General features: G+C 33.4%; 4 protein-coding genes across 4 annotated transcripts; 2 read left to right on the top strand and 2 right to left on the bottom strand.

Annotated features, from left to right (window-relative positions):
• Window positions 1–302: 302 nt before the first annotated feature.
• LOC126773774 (stromal cell-derived factor 2) lies at window positions 303–2,842 on the bottom strand. The gene is made up of 4 exons (XM_050494925.1): window positions 2,688–2,842; window positions 2,313–2,508; window positions 1,752–1,976; window positions 303–976 (listed from the first exon to the last, which is right to left on the bottom strand). The coding sequence occupies exons 1-4, from the start codon at window positions 2,761–2,763 to the stop codon at window positions 802–804; spliced, it is 672 nt and encodes a 223-aa protein (XP_050350882.1). The 5' UTR covers window positions 2,764–2,842; the 3' UTR covers window positions 303–801.
• Window positions 2,843–4,220: 1,378 nt separating this feature from the next.
• Window positions 4,221–6,642, top strand: LOC126773793 (steroid receptor RNA activator 1). Its single transcript, XM_050494970.1, has 3 exons — window positions 4,221–4,393; window positions 4,480–4,887; window positions 5,200–6,642. The coding sequence occupies exons 1-3, from the start codon at window positions 4,357–4,359 to the stop codon at window positions 5,352–5,354; spliced, it is 600 nt and encodes a 199-aa protein (XP_050350927.1). The 5' UTR covers window positions 4,221–4,356; the 3' UTR covers window positions 5,355–6,642.
• LOC126773650 (integrator complex subunit 4) lies at window positions 6,585–17,801 on the bottom strand. The gene is made up of 16 exons (XM_050494662.1): window positions 17,662–17,801; window positions 17,239–17,571; window positions 16,912–17,160; window positions 16,501–16,676; window positions 15,780–15,972; window positions 14,845–15,019; window positions 13,751–13,956; window positions 12,753–12,875; window positions 12,261–12,396; window positions 11,542–11,679; window positions 10,521–10,680; window positions 9,508–9,654; window positions 8,952–9,178; window positions 8,599–8,741; window positions 8,098–8,317; window positions 6,585–6,967 (listed from the first exon to the last, which is right to left on the bottom strand). Exons 1-16 carry the CDS (start codon window positions 17,713–17,715, stop codon window positions 6,768–6,770), a joined length of 2,880 nt encoding a protein of 959 aa, XP_050350619.1. The 5' UTR covers window positions 17,716–17,801; the 3' UTR covers window positions 6,585–6,767.
• Window positions 17,802–18,557: 756 nt separating this feature from the next.
• Window positions 18,558–26,681, top strand: LOC126776126 (uncharacterized). The gene is made up of 7 exons (XM_050498428.1): window positions 18,558–18,844; window positions 18,951–19,165; window positions 20,533–21,169; window positions 24,579–24,863; window positions 24,978–25,172; window positions 25,493–25,732; window positions 26,291–26,681. Exons 2-7 carry the CDS (start codon window positions 18,971–18,973, stop codon window positions 26,539–26,541), a joined length of 1,803 nt encoding a protein of 600 aa, XP_050354385.1. The 5' UTR covers window positions 18,558–18,844; window positions 18,951–18,970; the 3' UTR covers window positions 26,542–26,681.
• Window positions 26,682–26,870: the final 189 nt, after the last annotated feature.

Consider the following 26,870-nt stretch of genomic DNA (forward strand, 5'->3'; position numbering starts at 1 on the left):
CAGTAGTATCACAAAATTTATGTCCCCCAGTGTGCAACAAATGATTTAATATTTTCTACTTTCACTTTATTCAAATATTTTTAAATGTATTTATTATTCATTTAGTTTAGTAAGTTATTGTAAATCCAATACAAGTTTTCAGACATATTCTTGTAACTTCAAACCTTTTTTTCTAAAAAATAAACTAAACAGTATTATGATGCTTTTGAAGCACTACACATTTGTAACTTGATCATTTCTAAGGGGTGTGTTACCTCATGTAACATAACATTTGACAATAAAGTTTAGTACAAACAACGGCCTTTCAACTTATCACTTTTAATTTGTAATCAACATTATCAGGTATTCCATTAAAAAAATCATAGTTTACAGTCATGGTCATCAATTAAGTTTGATACAAACAGTTTATATCTAATGTAAACTCATATATTTTCAGGAACTTAAATTATAAATAAGTTTTGTTAATAAAAGAAACAAGTTTTGGCTTTTGGCCACATCAGTGACCAGAATTAAAATGTACAAATTGCAAAATCTTAATTTCCTCCTAAGAATACAATTATAGAATAGAAAATGCAGTTTTTACTATATTATAACAATAAATTACAAAAATCAAAGAAATGATATTTAGTCGACTCATTTATATACAAAATTTTACACAATATTTTATTACTCTAAAAAGGATTCTTGAGCCATGCATCATAAAGATTGTTAATATAATATTGCATAGTTGGGGGTCTATCATACTTTCATCAAAGCAACAGAATCGCAAACTATTTTATATTAGATTAAATTAACTTGAAATTATAACTCAGTGTGAATTGCATTCTGCAAGTGAGGTAAAATGTCACTCGGGTGGACAAATAGTCCTTCTTGAACTTGCCAATCTGTGTATGCTCCATACTGAGATGTAACACCGACTATTTCACCTTGCCCACTAATCGGCCTGCCGAAAGTCCTACCCGAACCCGCCAGGTACCTGCAGTAAATTGATTACATTTTTTAGAACACGAACATTAATCACACATACTTATTTTATATAATATGGCAATGTATTTTTAAGACAGTTTAATTCATTTTTTTATTACATAATGGCTTTAAAAAATATAAATATTCTCTATCTATCCTATATAGTTAGAATATCAGGTATTATAACTTATTATTGAAATATATAAGTTTTTGTAAAATAGGCTTTATTATTTGTTCAACAATTATCTACTGTTTAGGCCAAATACAAAACACTACAAAAATAACAATATATTCCTTGGTATTTCTGTCAAAGATTCTTAATAGCAACCAGGAACTTCCTATAAGATATGAGATAAGAGAAGAACTGTTTGACAGTTGATTTATGCTCTTATTTAACAGCTGAACTGTCTGGTATTTATCAATTCTTAAGGTTAATTACTTAGCTTTACCGGTGGTAGGGCTTTGTTCAAGCTTGTCTGTGTAGGTTTTGACCCACTTATTATATATTACATTTATACATTAGATATTCTACCGCAAAACAGCAGTACTTTGTATTGTTGTGTTCCGTCTTAAGGGTGAATGAGTCAGTGTAATTACAGGAACAAGGGACATAACATCTTAGTTCCAAAGGTAAGTGATTGGCAATGTAAGCAATGGTTAACATTTCTTACAATGCCAATGTTTATGGGTGGTGGTCACCACTTACCATCATGTGGCTCATATGCTTGTCAGCGTACCTATTCTATAAAAAAAAAAAGCTTGCAGAAATGAACAATATTACTCACGCAGCAGTATCAACATGTTTCAATTTAACAGGTGTGTCTCTTCTCCAGTAATCGTTATTACATACTACTGTCCAATTATCACCGCTGTCACCCTCACCGTCATCATCTCCATAACACGATACTTCCTGGTTTCCTGACAATGGTGATGAAAAGTAATGCGAATGCAGGTTCTTCTTGGTAAATACATGTTGCAATCGAATATTAGTGTTACACTTTATGGGAGTTCTGAAAGTAAAATTTAAAACTATATTCATCTACTTATTTTTTATTAGAAATCAATTGAATACAAAAAAATTAAAAACGGGTACTGGTTTTTTATATTGAATGTTTTCCTTAATAAGTAAGTAATTAAAATAAAATTTAATTTTTTTATTGAGTCTTTAAATATTGTATATCATAACATAAACAATAGATATAAAAATATAATTAAAAAAGGCAGTATCCTTTTTTAATAAAGTTAGTGTTAGGTGTGGAGAGTATCAGTAAAGCAAAAAAAAAATTATGATAAGATTAGTGATGCCTTTTTAGGTGAAATACTGAACCATTTTAAAGTGAACTCACCCTCGTTTACAAGTTTCACCCATGGCTGCTCTGACTAACCAATGGCTGTTATTATCATCTGAAACATCGACTGCAGTAACAGACTGTTGACCTGATCCTGAACCATATTTCACATCGTGTGAATGAAGCCGCAAGCGCAAATCTGTGTTCATTAACTTGAAAATTGTTCCGCACGTCACGAATTCTGCTCTAGATGCTATAACAAATAAAATCAGCTTTTAAAATATATAAGAAATACACGTTTTATTCAAAAAAACTATAATATCCTCCCCTCATATAAGGCCACGTAATTGTTAAGCGTGCTGTGATAAAAAAGAAAACAATTGCGTTTACTGTAAGTACACTACGTTTTTGTATGGATTAAGAAATAAATACCTTCAACAACGTGCGCAACCCATACTGTAACTAAAATTAATAATATATTCATCATATTTAAATAGCCCCGAAACATTTTTAGCGATGCAATTTTCCGTAAATTAACGACTAACGTTTTACCGAGTGTGAACTGTGAACTATGAGAGATGACGTTTATAATTAGACTGATTCGGAGACTGATCGAAAATACTATCTGTCTATGTATGTACAAAAAGCAATTCGTTCAAAAATAATATTATTTACCATTTTTTACAAAGCTTACAGACTGTACAAGAAATTGGAAAAGCAGGCTTATTTCAATATATTGTACATATGTCTTTAGTTTAAATTAATATTTAAGTTTGTTTTTATAATTATAAATATATTTAATGGAATATCATAAAATACACATTAGTATTTGCTATGAAAAAAATCAAATAATGCAGTCTTGCCTTAAAAAATTATTTAAAACAAACAAAATAAAACACGGAATTCCCTAACGAGTAAGATAATAACAAATTGATAATATTTAATTAATAGGAGGATAGGATTATCTAGGATTTGGAGGCTCGCAGAGACGGGCCAACCGTCGGGGTGTCACCGTAGTATGCGCAAACGATCCCGTGACGTCCCCCGAAGAGACGGAGTGGTACCGCTGGTTTTTTAGTGGGTATTCTGGCGTCTAAAGCCCCGGTGAGTCCCGCATATGATGAAAACGATAGTCCTCATGTGATGAAAACGAGTAAATTTATAGAGCGAAAAAAAAGAAAGGGGTACATTCATGACGGAAAGGGTTTTGAGCTATAGCTTGAAAGCAAACTTGAACAGAAAAAATGAAAGTAACAGCCTATTAATGTCCTACGGCTGGATTAAGGCCTCTTCTCCTATTTTTAGGAGAAGTGTTGGTGCTTATTTAACCACACTGCTCCGATGCGAGTTGGTGGAATACACATGTGACTCAATTTCAGTGACATTAGCCACATGCAGTTTTCTCAAGATGATTCGCCGTCAAGCACAAAACGTATTATTATAAGCACAAATCAAGCACATGAAAATTTAGTAGTGCTTACTCGAGCTTGAACCCACGAACATAGGTAAGATTCACGCGTTCTAACCTAGGCCATCTAGATTTTTGTTCAGTGTGTAAAAATGATGACTTTTCGAATTGTATGTGACTCAACGATTTCACTGGCTTCTAGTAAAGCTAGCATTTGAAATTAGTATCATATCTGCTACTTTAATGAATAATACCAGTGATTAACAATCCATTACCATAAAGCAACATTGTAAAAGCTAACACTTGACAGAGCATATCTTTTTTTAAATACTTTTTATTTATTCCAACAGGACACGATTATTTCGCCACTGTCACGAGACAACAAACGACAAAACACGAAGATGGTTGATCAGACTTAATCATAATAGAAGATATAATAATATGACGGGGTTTAAAAGATATGTATCCAATGTCGGTTAAAATAAAAAAATAAAACTTACCATTTATAGTCCTTGACATTGACAGTATACACGTCAGAAAAGAGAGAAAAAAAAATCATTGACAGTATTTTAGTATTATGGAATTAATTGTCATCTGTTTCTATTATTTACGATTTTAAGCATAATAATTATAATTTTATTAAAATTACATTTTCAATTTTATTATTAAGGAAAGATAGTCATATTTTTCAATATGGATAATTGTGATAGCACACTAAAAGACGCAAAACGTAAACTGCATTTCGAAATTTTAACATATTTTTATAATTTTTACATTATAATAATTTTAGCATGACATCAAAATATTTTTTTACAGCCTCCTATGCTCCAGGATGGAATGACCCGCCAAGTTTTGCTTATAATGCTCAGCAAACTACTCCTAATCGTCCGCGAAACTTTTTAAACAAAAGGGTAGCTTTTCCTTTATCTGGTGGAACTAACACTTCAGCACCGACTCCTCCAGTTAATATGCCTCCACTGCCTACAAATGTCCTTCCTCCAATGCCAAGTTTGACAGCTAAAAGAAATGTCCAGGAAAATACTGAGGTAGATTCAGAATATGTACTCAAAGAAGTAAAAGATATATTATTATCGTTTTTAGACTCGAGTGACGATTTAGCAATAGCTGCCAATATTAAAAAACGAATAGAAAACATGGAAAATATGTGGCTCAGTGGAAAATTAAATACTCAAATTCAAGTACAGATGAGAGATTTAGCATATGGTTAGTTTATTGTTAATTACTTTATTTCATATTATATCTTGAATAAAAACAAGACGAGTATTTTTTTAAAATGTACTTTATATTTTATATATTATTGCAAAAAAAAACAATATCATTAGTGAAAATCTCTTTATTTTGACATGAAATATTTTATTTCTGTCAGTAGAGTGGGTCACTTACAAACCCAAATGTAATGAAATGTTACCACAAGAGTGCTTAAATTTATTTACAAACAGTCATACAATGTTTATTTTGATTTGCTATAACATATATTTACAGCAAAATTAATTTAACATTTGCGCTTGTTTTCAGCACTTAAAGATAACGATTACAGCAAGGCTGATGAAATACACAAGGCTATAATGGTGAACCACGTGAGTGCTGTAAGCATGTGGATGCCAGGGATCAAACAAGTTATTGCCCTCAGTTTTGCTCGTTCCGAACTATTAGCTTTTGATTATGAATAAATTTTACCTAATTATGTTGCATAAGATTTATAATCAAGCATACTGGTGGACTAAAAGTGATTACTCTATGTTTTCTCAATATATGGTTCAAGTAAAATTTTATCATTTACATAATAAATATTAAATACTATAAAACCTAACACTGAGAATGACTACACCATACTTCTTAAGCCCTTTTTAGAAAGAGTTAGCCACAAAGATTATGCAATATAAATTTTACCAAAATTTGAGAAACAAAAAATACATAACCGACAGGACTCAAATCAAAGCCTTCTGGAGGTAATCTAATCTTGCTTACCGCTAGCCTACTCGCCTAGTCGCATTAGCATTTAAATTCCCAGAACAAATGTGGCCCCCCAACTTTACTTAAGCTAAGTTGGCACTTTCAATTTTTAGAGTTTGATTGGTACCTACCCATTCTAAAAGTACCTGAAGTGCATAATGAAATGCACCTAACAGCCGTAATTTAATGGACCTTACAGACTGTTCCCTCGTAAGGTTTGTGTGTCTTTACTTCTTTAATTAGCCATCAAGCTAAGAATGTAATTAAATATCAGAATACTGATGTGTTAAAGTTTAAATTAAAAATATATACAACATATATCTCATACAGATAATTTACAAATAGAAAACACTATAAATATTATATTTTTATGATACAATGTCTATTTGAGAATTGTATCTTTTAAATTAATATTCCCTATTGTAAGGCATTATAGTACATAATTCATTTATGTGTGATCATTATGATTTAAATATTATTTTTATTTTAAATATGGTGGATAAGTATTTGTAGTAGTACTAGTCAGAAATGATTTAAATGAAAAAATATTTTAAAAAATATAAATAAAACAAAATCTTGTTTTCAATTATCTGTAAAAGCACCTATGTACATGGAAATGGTAGATTACTGTAATAATATATTTTTTATTGCTTAATCATATTTAGATAAATTTAATCTGATACATAAGTTGTATAAAATCCTCCCGAGGATGCCTGTGTACTACATATAATCTGTAGTAGAGACAGTTTTGCATGTAAACAATTTTAAATATAGAATATATAAATATATTATAAGCTTATAGAAGTAGCCCTCAGCTATATAGTTATACTGCTTCAGTAAATAGATCTACTTACTGGAATTTCATGTTGCAGACATTTAGATACTTAACTAGAATACACAATCATAGATTTGATGTATTGCAGGAACGTGTGAATAAAAAATGCAAATAATTCTTCAATATCTTTGTTTATTGTACATATTCTATAAATAAATGTTCAATTCATATGTTTTGTTTCATTTAGACACGGGTAAAGAACATTGATTTTTTTTAAACTTAAGAAATACTAACATAATAACAATTATTTTATATTTTTTTACAATATAATTTCATGTCTGTGCTTGTCATAAATCTATATGCCTCTCTTGATGGGTTTGGGGGCAACAGTGACTCGCACAGGTCTGCAGAGCTCGACGAGAGGTGCCGCTTCACGACCACCACCTTCCTCTACTGCAAGGCAAACTGATATGTCTACACCACATGGTTCTGTCCATACTCCGTGTGATATCAGGACTTTTGTGAGCAGGCGAACATTTTGAGTCCCATCATCATCTGCAAATTAGAAATATTTTGTCTAATGACGTCAATTGGTTGAGCGATAAATATATGATTGATGTGTGATCTATATAGTAATGAACAAAAATATAAAAAAAAAGGGAATTACACAGAAACTCGTAACTATTTCAACAACTCGTATATCGGACTGTTAGCGTTTTGTGCGACAGAGATATCTCTATAAAGCCGAAAGGCTCTTTTCAAAGGTCGATGTGCAATATTTGTTGATTAATTTGGTTTATTTCAGGTTTTCAGTATCTAAATGTATAAAACTATTGATAAGGTACAATAAGGTGATCTCATACCTGATCACACCACATAGCCTGGCTGCTATTAGATTCATTTCATTTTAAGCATGTTTTTCTTTCGAAAATATTAAAATTGCGGAATACATAAACGACAAAGGCAAAATAAATCGTTAAATCGATTCTCTTTTAAAAAAAAAATCACTGTAAGTGGCCTTAACTTATAAACGTTGATTAGCGGCTGCATAGATCTTTGGTTTGTCTCGTCTGTCAATTTTGATTTGACATTCGAAAGAAGAAGACAGCAGCGTTCAACTAAACACTTGCAAAATATCGTTTATAAGGCCGAAGATGTTTAAATGTCTTTTTCATTTATTTTGCAGCACTATATATTTAAGATATTGAAATTTCTCCATTATAGGTGCGTCAATAATATTATAAATAATTAAGTATCGCAATCTTGTCAGCATTAAAGGCTTAAGACAAAATCAATATAGATCAACAAATTATATTTATGCATGCATAATACAATGTAGTATATTTGATAATACATTTATATACGGTAGAGACGTAACTGTGGTAGAGCTTTGTGCAAGCTCGTCTGGGTAGGTACCACCCACTCATCAGATATTCTACCGCAAAACAGCAGTACTTGTTATTGTTGTTTGTTGTTCCGGTTTGAAGGGTGAGTGAGCCAGTGTAATTACAGGCACAAGGGACATAAAATCTTAGTTCCCAAGGTTGGTGGGGCATTGGCTATGTAAGCGATGGTTGACATTTCTTACAATGCCATTGTCTAAGGGCGTTTGGTGACCACTTACCATCAGGTGGCCCATATGCTCGTCCACCTTCCTATTCTATAAAAAAAAAACAGTAACTCACTAGTGTTGGTGTGGTCGAGCGGGCGCAGGTGGTCGCGCGGCGGCACGAGCGCGTGCACGCGCGTGTCGGGGTAGGCGACGCGCACGCGCAGCGCGCTCGGGTCGCGCACGCGCACCACCTCGGCCTCCAGCGCCACGCCCGTGATGAGGCCGGCGCAGAACCGCAGCACCGTGTCGTTGTCCGTCGCGGGCTCGATGATGCTGGCTGAGCACATCCGTATCTACGATTGATCAATATTGTGCTAGTAATTAGATTATATGAACTTTTTTCACATAGAACATAGTATCTACTAGTGAAACTCAATCAGACTGGATTTTATGCACAATTAATAATTAATTACTCTATGAATTCTATAATTAAAAACTATAAAATTGTAGTCATAATTTTAATTAATTAATTTCAATCACTCTATTTTAGTCGGGCTTAAATTCAACTATAGTAAAAGAAAATAATCATTCAAAAAAATAAATATATATATAAACAAATAATAAATATGATTACCTTAAGGTTAGGTTTCGGTATGACGGGTAGCGGTGCCGCCAACAGTAACGGCTGGATAGTGCGTGCCAGGGCTGAAGGCTTGTGTTCTCCGCTTTGAGATAATTGCTGGAACACTGCTATTGTGAAAGGATCTGGTTCTACACCTGAGGAATAATTATTTGATATTTTTAAGCATATACATTAATACGCAAAGGATGCGTTTATTGTTTTTATCACATGTTAAATATTTATAACATATAAAAAGTTAAACAAATTAAAGGATAACCAATAAAATGTTAGTGTATGTGTGTGTGTACGTGTGTGCGTGCGTGCGTGTGTACGTGCGTGTGTACGTGCGTGCGCATGCGCGTTACCGGCCGAGGCGAGCAGGCGGTCGAGCAGCTCGGCGTGGTGCGCGAGCGCGGCGCCGGCGGCGAGCGCGGCGGCGGCGGCGGCGCTGCTGGCGCTGTTGCCGGTGCCCGTGTTGGCCACGCACGCGCTCTGCACGGCCGCCACCACGCGCGCGCCGCACACGCGCAGCGACAGCTGCCACACGCACGCCGTCTCCTGCTCCGACACGCCGCTGAACTGGTGCTGCAGCCTGGGTCATTTACCGAATGTTACATCTAATATGAGTTGTGTTAGCGTGTATATACTCGGATACTAAAATAAAAACAGTCAATATTCAAGTTTCGACGGGACCACTGAGGCGGTTTGTGTTTATTTCTTGTATTGTTGTTAAAAGTATAAACAATTATATTATATACTTTAATACAAATAATAATAAAACATACAAATGATTAATTATACCTCTATGTTTGTGTTAAGAAATGTTAAAAGACAAACTTGAATAGGAAAATTATTATTTGAAATATATGTTAATTTTGGCATAAGATAATATAAACGCTTCGATTCTATAATCGTAATGACCTAAGGCAGTCCGTGGTGAGCTGCTGCAGCGCGTGCGCGGGCGGCCCATTGGTGGCGCTGAGCGCGGTGTGCAGGGAGAGCACGCAGCGCGCAAACAACGCCGTGAAATTCGCGGCTCCGGATACCATCGGCTCCATTTCTGATAACCTAAAAATATATTGAAATTAATTACCACTCTTCATATACTGATTATAGCATTTTACACAAAGTCCTGGGCTGGGCTGAATATCCTCCAATCCAATCAATTTAGCCGATATGGCTCAATGGTTAGAACGCGTAAATCTAGACCAATAATTTCAAAGCCAAGCAAATACCACTTAATTTTCATGTGCTTTATTTATAAATCATGCTCAATGGTGAAGAAAAAATCACGAGGAAACCTGCATGTGCAGGAAAAATGAAATTCTGCCATATGTGTATCATCCACCAACTAGAATTGGAGCAGTGTAGTGAAATTAGCTCTAAACCTTCTCCCCAACAGGTAGACAAGGACAAGGTCAAGCCCAGCAGTGGGAAATTTAAGGGTGTATTTTAATTAACTTTTTACCACCAAACATAATTAATTTTGTATTGTATCTTTTAGAGTACTTGGTATATTACATCTCATGGCTAGTGTCATATAATATAAGGAACGATTTAGTCGATTTTTAAACCAATCCACTATGATAATAATAGTAATATAGAAATAATATCCCGGGACATTTTTTCACACACGGCCATCTGATCCCAAATTAAGCTCGTACAGAGCTTGTACTATGGAAACCAGACAACTGATATACTACATATACTATTTTTCTTTTGTAAATACATAAATATATAGATAATTACACCCAGACTCAGGACAAACAGACATGTTCATGCACACAAATATTTGTCCTGGGTTGGAATCGAACCCACAACCTTCAACAAACTATCTACTAACTATCTGGTAATCCAATATAATAATTTAATGTTCAGAGCAAATTTAGATACAATTAACCGAGTTCATTAGTTCAGAACAAGGTTCAGCTCACTTGTTGAGTTGTTCCTCCGCCGATTGTAACATTTTCAGCCTCACCGCCGTGGAGAGCGTCACGTTGTCGATGTGCTGCAGCACGGAGTCGAAGAACCTCCGCACCGCACTGTCGTCTATCTCCGTCTCGTCGTTCTCGCTGCGAGATTGTTGCGCGTCGCCTGAAATATTCAATATATCGTTATAGCGAGGCGACCTTTTATTCAGTTTGACTTTCTTTTCTAAACTAACTTATTTACTTGGTGGTAGGAGTCTGTAAGACATATAAGTTATTCTAACCCAAAGCAATACTTAGTATTGGCGATGCAATGAGTGATTAATATTTCTTACAATGTCTATGGTTGATGGTGACCACTTACCATCAGGTCGTACTTCCGCCAAACTATTCTTTAAAATGGTAATTAAGATGATAAATAATTAAAAATAAGCTACACATATTAAACCATTTATTTTGTATCTTCTAGAACGTATTTAAAGGTGTACATTTTCGTCGATCCAGTTCAGGTGGCCCACTAACTGAATTCATTTGGCCCTGTCGTTTTTAAAGTCACTGCCTCGGAACAAAGAGCAATATAAGTTTTTCTATATCTAGATCAGACTGCCCATATTGGTAAGCGGTGACATTATCCCTACAAGAAATATAATGATAATAATATCCTAAGACATTTTTCACACATGGCCATCTGTATCCCAAATTAAGCTTGTACAGAGCTTGTACTATGGAAACCAGACAACTGATACTACATATACTATTTTTCTTTTGTAAATACATACTTGTATAGATAATTACACCCGGACTCAGGACAAACAGACATGTTCATGCATACAAATATCTGTCCTGGTTGAGAATCGAACCCACAACCTTCGGCGTGAAAGGCAAGCATTCACCAACCACGCCAACCGGCTCGTCACTAATATAAACTCCTTGCACCGTCAGGGATAGCAACGGCACAGGCACAGACATGGCGACTGGAAAATCACCTGCTCTTAAAAACAAGTGAGTATTTCATTAGTATGCGTACCGATGGGTAGATGCGGCACGAGATGCGGCATGGTGTCCCGCAGGTAGGTGTAGTGCTTCACGGTGTGCTCCTCGAACAGCGGCAGCATGGTGGTGCAGTGCGCCGCCGCGTTCAGCACCAGCACCAGCACGCACATGTCTGGGTGCCGCTAAGGTTACTAACATTTGTATAACTAGAGTTATTTCAGGTGTTAGGTGTAAAAATATGTCTATGCTCTATGGCGTAAAAATCTTCAAGCTTCAGGTTCAGTGGTTTAGCCGTAAAAGCCGTGAAGCGTAACACACAGACAGACAAACATATAGACAGCGATACGTTCGCATTTATAATATTAGTCTAGATTATGATATCTTTAAAATATAAAACAAAAATTACATAATTTCAATGAAATTAGACACATGGAGGTTTCCTCACGATGTTTTCCTTCACCGTCATGCACGAGATGAATTATAATCACAAATTAAGCACATGAAAATACAGTGGTGCTTGCCCGGGTTTGAACCCACGATCGTCGGTTAAGATTCACGCGTTCTAACCACTAGGCCATCTCTGCTTTTTGGAATAAGCTCCAAAACTTCTCCTCAAAAAGGGAGAGGTGGCCTTAGCCCAGCAGTGGGACATTAACAGGCTGTTACTGTACTTTCTACTATAAATAATCCTTTATAAAATAATGAAATTTAACAGTAATAAGTACTGTGTAGTGATAACACTCGAAAGGATACAAGCTGGATCCTCGACGTCCGGTTCGGGCATGTCGAAGAACGGATGCACAGCGAGCAGGCGCGTGGTGAGCGGCAGCACGAGGGTGGCATGCTTGCTGCCCATTCGCTGGACACAACGGAAGGTCGACCGTTTATCCTGGAATTGTAACAAAGACGAAACATTACTTCACCATATATTCTTATAGGAGCCAGACCATATAGTTCTAGTATTTATACCTTGAAAATGCCTCACTCTTGTATTTGTACTAAAAACTATTTTGATTAGCCCAAAGTTGTATGACAAAAGACATTTTAAATAATATGGAAATAAATATAATATACCAGGCAAGCCTCTACATCAATTGTCTGGAGAGCTGATTCGAGTAACCAATTTACAAATCTAAGGGCCACCTTGTAATTTAAAGAGATACCAAGGAGTTCAATTCTGTCAATAAATTCCTTAATAAAAAAAAAATTAAAAATATATAAATTTTAATTTAAAATATATATTACCTGTGGATATCGCTTGAGATTCTCTAGTATTTTGTCGATGCACATTTCAAGGCATGTCTTCGAAGCAACAGTACAGGATCCCAACATTCTGTGCAAGCCTTCTCTGACGTCCATTGAGTAGTCCTAAACAAGAAGAACAAATAATTATACCGCATATAAAAATTACTATAATTAATATATAAAAATGAACAAAAATATATTAAATGTTTGTAAAGGAACATTAGCTCTTCTACTTTATTCATTCAAACATTCACTCATGCCTTTATAACATGGCAGAAGTTATATGTTATATATATTATATTTAATTTTGTTAGGTGTATTTTTTTATTATCAATTAAAAATTGTAATTTTTGGTTTTTGTCGGCTAACATGAATATATCAGTATATCAATTCATATATAATATTTGTGGTTTGTGCGTTATATTTGATTAACGACACTCACCGTTTCCAAAAAAAATGCAAAAAAAAGAAAATTTTGACATTTTATATTTATTATAAAGCGCCAGGTCGATGGAAATTGTTGATATTTAATTTACTCTATACGAATTATTGTTAATAATAATAAAAATGTGTATTTTGACCTGAATATTAGAACAACGGTTGCCATGCCGTTGCCATTTACTGGTGGTAGGGCTTTGTGCAAGCTCGTCTGGGTAGGTACCACCCACTCATCAGATATTCTACCGCAAAACAGCAATACTTCATATTGTTGTGTTCCGGTTTGAAGGGTGAGTGAGCCAGTGTAATTACAGGCACAAGGGACATAAAATCTTTGTTCCCAAGGTTGGTGGCGCATTGGCTATAAGCGATGGTTGACATTTCTTACAATGCAAATGTCTAAGGGCGTTTGGTGACCACTTACCATCAGGTGACCCATATGCTCGTCCACCTTCCTATTCTATAAAAAAAAAAACGATTGCCTACGTTATATAGCACACCTCGCGTCGATAAAGCAAGAATGAACCGCGGCGCCCAGCTAGTAAATAACCTATGATTACCTCCAAAGCTCCGAGAATAATTTCCAATTGGTCCTCCCGCAACACTATGTGATGTGATATCCTCGTCAGACTGTCGATGGCGCGCAGCCTCACGTCTTCTATCTCGTCGTTGAACATGTCCACGAGGAAGTCTAGTGATGTGGTCGCGAACACGGGATTCTCCAACGAGAGCTGACATACAGCATCCACGGCTGCCGTGCGAACCTCTGACAAAAAAAAATATATTAAAAAAGTCGCAACAATTATTTTGTTTAGGTAAAACGGAACGGATTACATAAACAAGCCGAAATAGCCGAAGAGGCATTTGAACAACAGCGAGACATTAAAAAAATGTTACATACGTTTTACAAAAACAAAGTCATGATCTATCTAAGACCTATTTATTTCCTCATGAACGAATCATCATCATCACCCTTTTCGCGTCCACTTCTGGACATAGGTCTCTCCAATGGCACGCCACTGAGCTCGATTTTCAGCTCTCAATCTCCAGCCAACGAATGAATTCATTTATACAAACAACTTATCCAGAGGTACAGTAACATCGGGCGCATCTCTGCTGATATATGTAAGTGCGAATATATTGCGACGCGTATTTTTTAAAAAAACGTTTTTAAATCGAATTTCACCATAATTAGTTACTTGTTTAATTGATATAATTTTGTTTCGCTTACTGTTACTTTATCAGCATTGTTTAAAATATATTCATTTTATTCAAGGCTGTAACGCCTCACAGATGACTTATCATATCATATTATACAGTTAAGCATTTACATTTAAATTTTGACGTTTCATAATAACTACCTATGAATACATCTTTGAAAATACGCTAAGCTATTGTAAATTATCATTCGTATAGGGCAAAGTTTTTAACCGGAATATTACCAATTTATCTGTAACTACCAACTTATATTTTATTAATCATATTTCGAAACAAACAACATATTAGACAAATGACAATTCTGTCCAAACTACTTCTATATTTTTTAGTATTGTAATTTTTCAACGCTACGTTTTAGTACACGGTAAAGGAAATGAAGGTGGAATCGCTTCGTTAGCAATAAATTATTGAGTGGAGTTAGTCGAATGTCACTCACCCATGAGCTCGTCCTCCAGGCCGTGCACGAAGGCCCCGGCGGCGCCCCCGGGCAGCAGCTGCACGGCGGCCTGCTCCAGCAGCTGGCCGGGCGCGTCGTCCGCCCAGCGCCGCCCGCTCGCCCACGCGCCCGAGCGCACCAGCTCCGCGCCGCGCTCGTGCGCCGTGCGCTTCTTCTACGGGACACTCGCGGGTTAGCGGGGTGTTCAACACATTCATAACTCTCGGCTGGAGAGTTTGAATGTGTTGTAGTTTCGAGCGCAAAAATCTCAGAAGCTACTTTTCGGTTGTAGGTATCGCTTGCATCGCACAACAGTTTGGGGAAATTGCATTTGGGCATTTACATTTACAATTGGGAAGCTGTAGGTCAGTAGAACACGAATGGCAGGAAAGTACATATTAATAATACATCGACTACGACATACGACCCTAACGAGTTTTTTTTTTTAATAACTTCTGTTAAAATGGAAATATTTATCAAAAGTGCTTCCCTACTATAATATAAATAACTCACGATAAGAATAAATGTTCTACTTCAGCCTTATATCTTCCAAAACTATTGGCCTAGCGTAAAAACTATGGGATGTTATTTAGTTTCTATTTACATACATACAAACAAACAAATAATTCGCTAGGAGCAACAGTGACATAAGTGAAAAAAGGAAAAAAGCCTATCTCCATTTTTTTTAAGGTTTTATTGTTCACACGAAAGTTTTGTACTACTGTTTTTATCTATTTAATGGACATTTTGTGTTTATAAATATTTCTTTCAATAGTCGTTATTAAATGCACATTTTTAGTTTTGTCTTATTTTTAGTTTAACATTAATCTTATGTATAAATTACTTAACAGTGTTTTTTTTGGTTGAATTTGGTATTTTAATTAAATAAACCAGCAATAGTTTTCATAAAAATAAATTGTCTAATCTAAAGTTACCTTCATATTGCTCATGAGTTGTTTGTCGAGCGTTTGCAACAAAAAGCGGTCGGAGACGGCTCGAGTTGTTCCCAACAATGAACAAGCAAGCGCCCGCACTTGCATGCATAAATCGTTAACAGCTGAACAGATGCGAATGAATGCGTCATCCACTAGTCTAATCGTTGTTTCTCCATCTTGTAAAGTGGCTGTGCTGCAAACATATATCATTATTTATTACAAATATTATATTAGTCACATTTCAAAACATTTACGTAACTGTATTATAGAAATATCAAAAAAAGTATATCATTTTAAATATTTCAAATTCATATGCATCCTAATAATTCTTTGACATTTTCCTTATTAGCCCATTATTCTTTTAGATATGTAGTTGTAATGTCCAAGTAACATAGATTCAAAATTAAGTTTAAGGTTTAGGGAAGCTAATTTAGCATTTGAACTATTTCATAATATTTATCCATGTTACCTCTAAGTCACGCACAGTATCTAGATATATCATAGTTACGTATATAAAGTTATATACGTAACTATGTTATTACATATTTTAAATTTATCATTAACATTTTCATTCCAGAATAATCCAATAATGCTTAAGAGAAAATTGACAATTTTGTTACATAAATATGTTTTTGTAAAGAACAGTGTGTCGATAATTGTGTATTCTAATACAAATCAAGTAATCTTTTGATAAATGATATTATATGTTATCTACACTTACTTTTCTGGGTACTTGTTGCCCAACAACCACACAAGCTTAAGGGCCACCTCTCTTACAATTTCATAGTCATCTGAAAGAGCTGCACACACCGGATCGTACAAGTCTGCACTGAGAGTAACACCACGCTCATGTAATGTTAGCAATGATTGGAATGCTTCACACCGCACTCTTGCATCCTTGAAAGGATAAAAATTAAAAGCCTGTTTTTTAAGGAATTATTACTATATTTAATATACCCCCTCAATTTAAGTATAAAGTAGCCCAAGGGGTCAGGATCAAACATACAACTTGACTACATTGCTAAGCAACCCATAATAAGCCATTGCACTATTGATGCTTTACAGTATTGATCATCATGCATTTAAGTTGTATGAAATATGTTAAAAGCAAAGGGAATTTGTAAATATATACCTCGGCATTGCTATAGTCTCCAAGTAATTTGATAATAACATTGGCCTCTGCTATCATTTCTGGAGTCCTATCAGGCTCGGGACAAATTGGATACAATTCACTTATAAGCTGCAAGCATCTACATTTTACTTGGTGGCTTGTATCTTTAAGATTGTCTCTAGCAACAGTTACCAGACGGTTCATAAGAATCTTATCCTCGCTTAGTTTGCTACCTAGTTTCAGTAATGTTGCTATACCTTGGGCTATCACCTAAAACAAATAAATACAAAATAACTTGAAATGCTCTTGGTATAATAAAAGTAATACGTAGTGAATATAAAAATATACCTTATGGGAAGTTTCATTTTTTATCAAATGTATAGTTTCATCAATCAAATTGTTTAGATTGGCCCCAGGACATTCTAGTCCAATATCACAAAACAGCCACAGTATTTTCACCCTCACGACAGACTCTTCTTCTGATTGAAAGTGTTCAGAGAGTTTCTTGATGGCTTCCTCTACATCAGACTCTTGGAACTGGAGACAGTCTGAGATGCGGAGAAGTAATTGAAGAGCCTCATCACTCGACTTGCATTTCTCTAGTAAGCCCACGAATGCAGCGGCAGAACTACCAATAAGAGGTTTCTTAGCTAAGTGTAGCTTTTTAGATGATGGACCATCCTAAAATTATATTAATATTTTAAAATACAACTTAGCTGCCAAAACAAATATAAAGTTAGCAAGTAAACAAAAAATACGATTAATCTCTACCTGAAACGATTTATTATATTCTGCCAGAGCTCTTTTCTTCAAAACTGCTGCCATTTTTTAAATACTTATTTCACTAATAATAGCAAAAATATTGTTGAAATAATAGTATCTTCACAAGCCACAGCTACCCAACATCACCTTCAGCAAAATATGTCAGAAATCAAAATATGACTCTTTTTTTTTTGCTTAATTTTATTTTAATGGAACACTCAAAGGTATAACACCATACAGCCTTATTCTTCGCTAATAGCTAATACTTCACTATTTATATAAATTTTTGAGTCTTCAAATTGCGCGCACCATTAAAATACCTGCTTCTTTCTAAAAAAAAGTCGTATCGTCTAGTTGATTCTTGCATTTATAAGTTATTCACAAAATTATTTAGTTATATATTAATATATTAGTAAGACCAAGTAGTTTTTATGAATTTGCATAATGTATTAAATATAGTTATAGTTCGGGATATTGATGTAAATCTATTTTACCGTTTTTTATATGTAACATCTTTGCTCTTGGTACATCGTGTATATTATAATATGACCAATGTATTTATTTTTCAAGATTTTTTTTTTCAAATTATTTATGTATTATATACACATTTGAAATTGGAAGTAATTAACAAAAAAGCTTACATTTATTTGCTTAAAGAGTCTGTCAAATTACATCTAATAAATTAAATGTTATACTATGATAAAAAAGTTAAAATTTCATTTGTTATTAGTAATTTAATATTAGAGACTTTTAATGATTTGCTTAATTAATTATTAAATGTCATAATACAATTTTGCAAAATAACAGCGTTTCTGTTTTTATTAAAAAACAACGTAAAATTAAGCAACTATGTAAAAATGTCATTATAAAATTGTCATTTTGACATAAATGTCAAAATGATTCTTACAGTCAGTGACAAATTACAATCATTTTTAATTTTATTTAAATTTTAAATTATAATTATAGTAAATGGTTGAAATTTGTATTAAAACTTTCAACGGTTTTATATTTGTGTATGAATAAGTGTAACTAACTAAGTAATAAAGAATGGCATCGACGGATAATTAGAAATTTCCTCACACACGTAACACTATAATCTCTTGGAGAAGGTATAAAGTCTCAAATTCCGCATGGTTATATCAAATTTATTTGCATTCTTCATTGGCACTAAGTTGCTAATTTATATATTTTGGTAGGTGATGTTGAAAAAATAGTTCCTTCATTTATGGATCTGCACTTAACGAAAAGAAAATTGTTTGATTCTATCGATTTTTCGAAATTTAATTTTTTTTTTACAGAAAATGGATACAAATGAATAATGTCATGTGATTGTAAACCAAATATGTCCGAGCGTCAATTACTGGAACGAAGCTGTCTGAACGAAGGCAGTATGTCAGTACCAGTTAGTGTCAACAGTCTCCCTCAGCATTGGAAAGAGTTTGCGTGCGGCGGGGGAGCTGCTTTCTGTAATATTCTCATTAGCTATCCATTGAATAAACTCATATTTAGACAAGTAAGTTTATCACATACAAAGTTTATTTTTTATGAAATAGATAGGCAGTTGGCCTAATGGGCCACCTGATGGTAAGGTCACCACTGCCCATAGGTATTGGCACTGTAAGAAATATTAACTATCCTTTATATCGCCAATGTGTCACCAACCCAGGGAACTAAGATATTATGTCCTTTGTGTATGTAGTGACACTGTCTCACTTACTCTTCAAACCAGAATACAACAATGTCAAGTAATGCTGTTTGGAGGTGGAATGTGTGCAGAAATACCCTACTAAAATTCTAACAAAATTAAATTAAAGAATGTGTAACACTGTAATACATGACCATTAAATTTGTAATTAAGTGATTATGATATTGACTTAATTTTTATATCACAAAACCATTATCTTTCCATCTGAAATAAGATTTAAAGGTCTTGATAATAAAGATGCTCATTTTTAATTATAATTATGATATATGATAGTACTTATTATGTGTAGCATATCAGGAATAGGGAATCTTTGATTGCAGTATTTAATAAAATATCAATGTAGATGCATAACACTATAAATAATGCAATATAAATAAATATTCAAAGAAAAACAATCAAGTATGTATTTGATGCTACAAATTACTATTGATCTTTGAAGTATGAAATGAATTAGTTTCATTTCCAATATTTATGGATCTAGCTGTTAAGAGTCAAAAAACCAAAATATATAATTCATTTCTTATTGATTGTATTGTATGCTTAATTTTATTTACAATTGAATTGAAATTTAAACCAAGATCGTCCAATTTTAGACATATTGTGTAGTCTAAATCAAGCAGTTCACATTTTTATATATTTAGATAGAGTAGTATGTTTATGGAATAGAAATGTTTAGTTGTGAGTTGTTACTACTTGTGTTTGCAAAATTTAGGTAATATAAAAATATAGGTCTATACTATTGTCATTAATGTTCATTGGAAAAATTTAATTATTATTAATTCCATTAAAAGACATGAACAGAGTCAGATTCAGGGGAGGGTATGGGCATAGGGAATAGGTATAGGGAAGGGTGCCTCACAATAGAAATTTCTTCAATAAAATTCAATATAATTCTATAAGATAGAATTTAGTTTGCTTGCAATAAATAAAACTCTTTATTGAGAAAAATGGAAAATAAATAGGCACCTGCACTTTTTTCGTGACCCTAAACCACAAGACTTCTAAATTTAGCTCTACATATGAAATAATTTAAAATAACATTCCTATTTCTTTCTTCATTATAAATATATTATTATTAAATATATTATATATTCATATAATATTGATGCCAAATATATCTGATACAAAGTGGGTTGAGTACATTTTGATATTACATATAATTTTATTAATTATAGATGATGCACGGAGTGGAAGCTACATTTGCATTAAACCAGTTGCAGAAAGAGGGCATGGGATTTTTGTACCGAGGTATGCTCCCACCCTTATTGCAGAGATCTATGTCAATGTCACTCATGTTTGGTGTTTATGATGAATGCTTACAACCTCTTCTAGACAAAAAAGTTAACCCTTACGTCGCCAAAACTATCGCGGGTGTTGTTGCTGGCTGCTTTGAAGCAACACTTATGCCATTTGAACGACTACAAACTTTACTCATTCATCCAAAATATCATAAAAAGTTCAAAAATAGTGCCCATGCTACGAGTCATATTGCTAGATATTATGGAATTAAAGAATTCTATAGAGGAATGATACCAATTCTGTTAAGGAATGGACCTTCTAATGCAATGTTTTTTATCATACGAGATGAGGTCAAGGTAAGGTTGCCTAAACAAGAAAATATGTTGTATGACAGCATACAGAACTTCATAGCGGGTGCCTCAATTGGTGCATTCTTAAGTACTTTGTTTTATCCTTTAAATGTGATTAAGATAGCTATGCAGTGCGAAATCGGAGGTCCTCATCGAACACTTATTTACGAATTCAACTACATTCTTCGGAAGCGCGATTTTAAGTTTACGAATTTCTACCATGGTGCATTACTCAACATATCTCGAGCATTTCTCAGTTGGGGTATTATTAATGCTTCCTATGAAGTTTTTAGGAAATTTCTATATCCATAGTTATATTTTGTGTTATCAATTGTTTGTTATTTGTTTTATTTTATTATTTGATGTATAAAATACGGAAATGTATATAATGTATGTTTTTATCGAGTATTACTCTATATTTTAAGTAGATTTTTTTATTAATCAATCCAGCATTTACTTATAGATAAAGCTATTTATTGGTAAATTTGTTATAGAATGTAAAGATGTGCTTGTTATAAGATTTAAATAGAATAGTCTTAAAGAATTACATTACAAATGTCAGTCTATATCCTTCATTGATTTCTGTTAAACGGATTTTTATATTTAATACTAAATGTTTTGAATTAGCCTTGAAAAGTAGGTATACTTATAGTCACTTGCTGTTGTATACAATCTTTATCATAGTTAATTTATTAAATTATTTCGCTACGTCTAAAAATCAAATAAAATTATTTGGAAATTAAAAACGAGTTTTATTTTTTAATTAAGAGAAAAATTCTCTTAAGAATTTAGGAATCATGTACACTAGCAGTTTACGAATGTTACGATCGTCTCGATTTAAAAATAGAAGATCGCAATGTGATTATTTTGTTGGGAGCTTATTCTCGTAGAATAGAGCTTAGGAAATAAATCATATAGGGATAATTTGTATGCAGACACAAATATAATAATATTCCTTTAAACTTATGCAATGATACCGATCATGAACCTCGTGTATTTATAAGATAAGTGAAAAAAGAAAGAAAATTAAAGATGTTTAATTTTATTGATATTAAATTGAATTTTAAATCACTAATATAAAAACGCCGTAAGTCAAAATAATTTTCCGCCGAATGAAAATAGCAATTTTATTTAAAAATCATAAAAATGTACGGAGTGCTATTTGTGTGTTAAAACATGTGAAGAACTATGAAAATAGATTATTTTAAAAAATCGCGCGCTTGTCTTCTATTAGTACTTATAACATTTATAGGTAATCTTATTTTTTATTTAAATTTTGGGTATAAATTTTTATTTAAGTACATAAATATTTTGTAATATAATTTCTTGCCTTTCGGGAAATATAGTGAGAAAATATAATCTTGGTATATTATACATAACTTCATACACACCTATCTTATATAGGTATGTAGATTTTAGAGTTTATCTGTTTCTTTTTTTTGATTTCACGCAATAACAGACAAAAACCGAATGACATTGAACTCTGACATTATGACAGTGTGTAACGTGTGTAATTGAATAATATATATAATAAAACCCACAGTCACGAACAAAACTATCACCAGGCACTCAGCAATTCTATATAAGTAGTTATAGTTATACTGTAAAATTTTTTTTTTGCAATTTCAACCTTACGCGGATTGCTTATAATTGTGTTCACAAAACTGTGTACAAAAAGCAATAAAATTTTACAACCGAAATTAGCCGGAGGACAAGGCATGGAGTGGAGGCGAATATTATTTATACTGTTTACTTTTATACGACATTGAATTAGTTTTTAAGAGTTTGTTAAATTGTGTTCTAAACACGTATTTATTATACTTTTATGTCAGCGTAAATATGTTTTGGGTAAGACATGTGTATAAATCAATGAAACAAATATTTACTGGTAAAATTATTTATTTAATTTTATAGTTCAAAAAGTATTAGTAGAACATTTTATCGAAACTAAGTAGGTACCTATTTAGTTTAAGGTGGTAGCGTGCTATCAGCCCGCGAAACTCAAATTTTTCAAGTTTCAGAATGTCTCTACTACGGTATTTTTTAAACTGACATGGAAACAGCAGGAAAAACATTAATTTACTTGGAATAAATTTAGTTTATTGTAGTTGTCTTTTTGAATTCGATTTCAGGTTTTCTTTTTTTTTTCGAACTGTCTAGTTGCTGCTGGCTCTAATGACCTCTACAGCGTCACCGGGCGGGGATCAGGTTTTCCGTTGTTCTCTTTGTGATATAATGTAAACCAACGTCTATAAACTTTTCTATAACAGCTTTTATAAGACTAATTTTTAAAATTACTAAATTAAAAACTATATTACAATATAGATTGTATAAATGTTTGTCAAAAACAAAAAACACAAAAAAGTTCAAAATTATTAATTAAAAAATTAAACATAAAATATAAAAAAAAATAAAAAAAATCGACTCCATTGACTAAGAACAGGGTCATTTGTATTATACGACTAAAATAAAAGGAGGCTGTTATGCATAGTTCTAATACTGACAATGCGGTCATTGAAATTTGCCGTATTAAAGAGTAAAGTTTTGAGATAAATTTAATCTAAATCACTCATTGCGTAGTATATAAAGTCATAAAAACAACAAAAACAAATCAATAAGCACTTTTGCTTACCGAAAATACGATATCCCATTTAACCCTTTTTTAACGTTTTTGACGTAATATTTTTACAATTTCTCAACGAACACTTCGGCAATTTTAACGAACGTGCAGTGACGCGGGCGAAGCGAGACTATTTGAAATGAGCGCACAATTCAAAATTGTGCGTTCATTTTATGCGGACGTTTTTGAGACGCTTAGTGTGTATATTGGGTTTTTTATATATCAATGGTGTAATTACTAAAATTAAGATTGTGATGCTGCGTGGTAGTAAAAACATGCAGGCACATTAAAATGACGTGAATCTTTTTTTTTCTCGCTGGAAAAACACATTTATGTGTTTCCCCCACATGAGGTGAGGGGTATATGGGACTCGCCGGCGCTGAAGGTGCCGGAATACCGTAGACAGAGGAAAATTCTCTGTCTACGCGGAATACCCACTAAAAAACCAGCGGTACCCACTCCGTCTCGTCGGGGGACGTCACGGGATCGCTTGCGCATACTACCGTGAAAATAACGTGAATCTGAATTATAGTATAAATAAATCAAATTTTGGTATCATATATTATGTTATATATTTTACCATATGTGGAGACAATGTAGATTTATACAACACCTAAAGAAAAGTTCGCTATTGATTATATCCACTATTAATAATTTCAAGGATATAATAAATAAAAAAAAAAAAACTCGCATTTCAATTATGGGTAAAAGCTAAAGATACAGTAAATAACTAATAACATTATTGCTTATAAAAATACACTACATAATAATTTAAGTATTTTGTACAGAAAATATTTAAAATCAATATGTCGTTTATATTAATAATAATAAGAGTACCTATTACAAGATATAATAAATAATAGAGCAAAATAAATAAAAAAATACGAATTAGAACGAGCAAAGCATTATCTTTGCTCGTTCTAATTGACATGTAAAAAGATTGAAATATTAAGTTCAGAAATTCTTAAAGATAAATTAACTAAATATAAGTTAATTTAAATTAATATAATAGAAGTACTCCATGAACTAATAACAGAGTCAAAAAGGCCGAATTATCGATTGGACTACCGATACGAAAAAGCATTTGACGCATTTTACAAATTACACCCCGAAGCTGTGAATTGGTATCAAGCGCGTATGCGCTGTGAGGCGGAGAGTACTCAGTTGTTAGTACCGGCAAACCTTGACGAAGCTGACAGCATACCATTGCTTATAGCTTCAATTCTCACTAAATATGAAGGCGTCTATGTGGGTATTCACGATTTGTATTCAGAGAGAACATTTGTTACCATAAAAGGTAAGCTTTAAGCACATTCTTTTGTTTTAGCTTTTTAAAACCCTGTATAAATATAAACATAAATTCTATATAAACGTCTGAAAATATATATTACATGTGTTAAATGTATTCTAGGAAGTTATGTACAAGACTCAATATTAGAATTGCTGTGGGAACAAAAACAGCCAATGCATAGCGCTGGTCGATGCGTAGCATCGCGTCGAAATGGGCGGCTCTTCGTGCACCCGTGTTCACGCCAACTCCCCTTTGCGTGTAAAATAAAAGCTTCGAATGTGATTTATTATCCAGAATGTAATACTTATGACCCACGTAAGATACGTTCATTGTCTTTTAGAGGACTCTATTCCTCGTGAGGAGTTTGTAGTTAATTCGACCATGTTCCTTCAATAAGTATTGGTGGATACTGGATGTTTTGCTATCAGTATAAGTCATTAGTTTTGTATAATCAAAGACATTAAGACGAACCTATAGACAATTTACTACTTTTTACTGGTGTGACATATTCTATAACAGTGGATACTGGATGCACATGTGCCAAATATGCAAATAACTATACGAAATTATCTTACCCGCCGACTAACTACTTTATTTAAACTATCAATGATATTGACATATAGTTTTTAATACAGGTTGGAAGTTGGGTCCAAATAGCACATGTTACATAACGCATATTGAACCTCAAAAATGGCACGAAGCATATTCAACGTGTTACTCTGCGGGTGGTTACCTCGCAATTTTGGACACGCGGCAAGAGGCCGAGTTTATCCGAGATGTGCTCAAACAAGTGGACCAGCATAAAACACCAGGGGACTTCGCCTTCATTGGATTTAGTGATTTATTTCAAAGATACCACTATCGCACGGTTCTCGGTAAATTATTAATAAACTTAGTATTCACAATGTACGTAGTGCCTTGTTATCTATGTGTAACGTAATGTGTGCGGTGCTTCGAACAAACAATAATACTATTGTAGTCTTGTTGATCGAAGGTGCGGTGTGAGTAATTTAAAATATTTAGTCGTAAAAGTGCTAATTATACGTAAATATTTTTGTCTTTTTACGAAATAAATAAAAGTATTATCAGTATGATTAACAACGACGTCATATATATTCGATAGATATGCCTTTTAAGAATATTTATGGTAAAATTTAATTCGGCGTATGATGTTTTCTTTGATTCACCATTCATCTCTACCGATCTCAACGACAAATATTATTTTAAACAGTGAACACGGATTAGATCGGTGTCGATTAAGATTACTTGGTTGACCACTGATGATATTTATTTATATTATTTATTATTAAAATATGGGAATCGTTCCACTTCCATGCAAGCCGGCCTTCGGATTTTCTTGTACCTTGAATTCCAATGAAATAGGTTCTTAAGTATCATTTAAAAATAATAAAATTTTGTATGGTATGTAATAGGTGAGCGTTTAGCGGGAAACCAATTGGATTGGGATTTTAAATGTCCAAATAACATGACATCAACCGACGAGGAGCGTTGTGGAGGCTTTAAGCGGAGCGGGTTACTCGCCACTGGAAATTGCGATATTCCATCTATGTTCTTCTGTGAAAAACCCGCCAAGGGCACCTTCAAAAATCGGACCATACTACGAAATTTATCTCAAACATTCTCCCGGAAGACTCCTTTTGAAGAAAATGACTACTTCTATTAATTTAGTTTTGTTACTCTTTGGAATTTTTAATAAAATAAATTACACCTCTAGGAAAGAATACTCAAGTCAAGTATTTGCTTAACTTATTAATCATGTACTGTGTACTTATTTACCTCATAGAAATAAAATCTTCGCCGATGCTTTTGCTCTTTGGCCTAGTCCAGTAGGCTAAGGTACTGCATATCAGGACCAACTGATATTCGGTAAGTATATTTATTTTTTTATGTCACAGACTTGACTATTTCATGAACTTTAAATAACTTTATTATTATTGTTATTATTGTTGGAGATAAAGATCGCCGTTCTGTAACAAGATATTCTCGAAGAAA

The sequence above is a fragment of the Nymphalis io genome, chromosome 2 (genome assembly GCF_905147045.1).
Source record: "Nymphalis io chromosome 2, ilAglIoxx1.1, whole genome shotgun sequence".
NCBI lineage: Eukaryota > Metazoa > Arthropoda > Insecta > Lepidoptera > Nymphalidae > Nymphalis > Nymphalis io.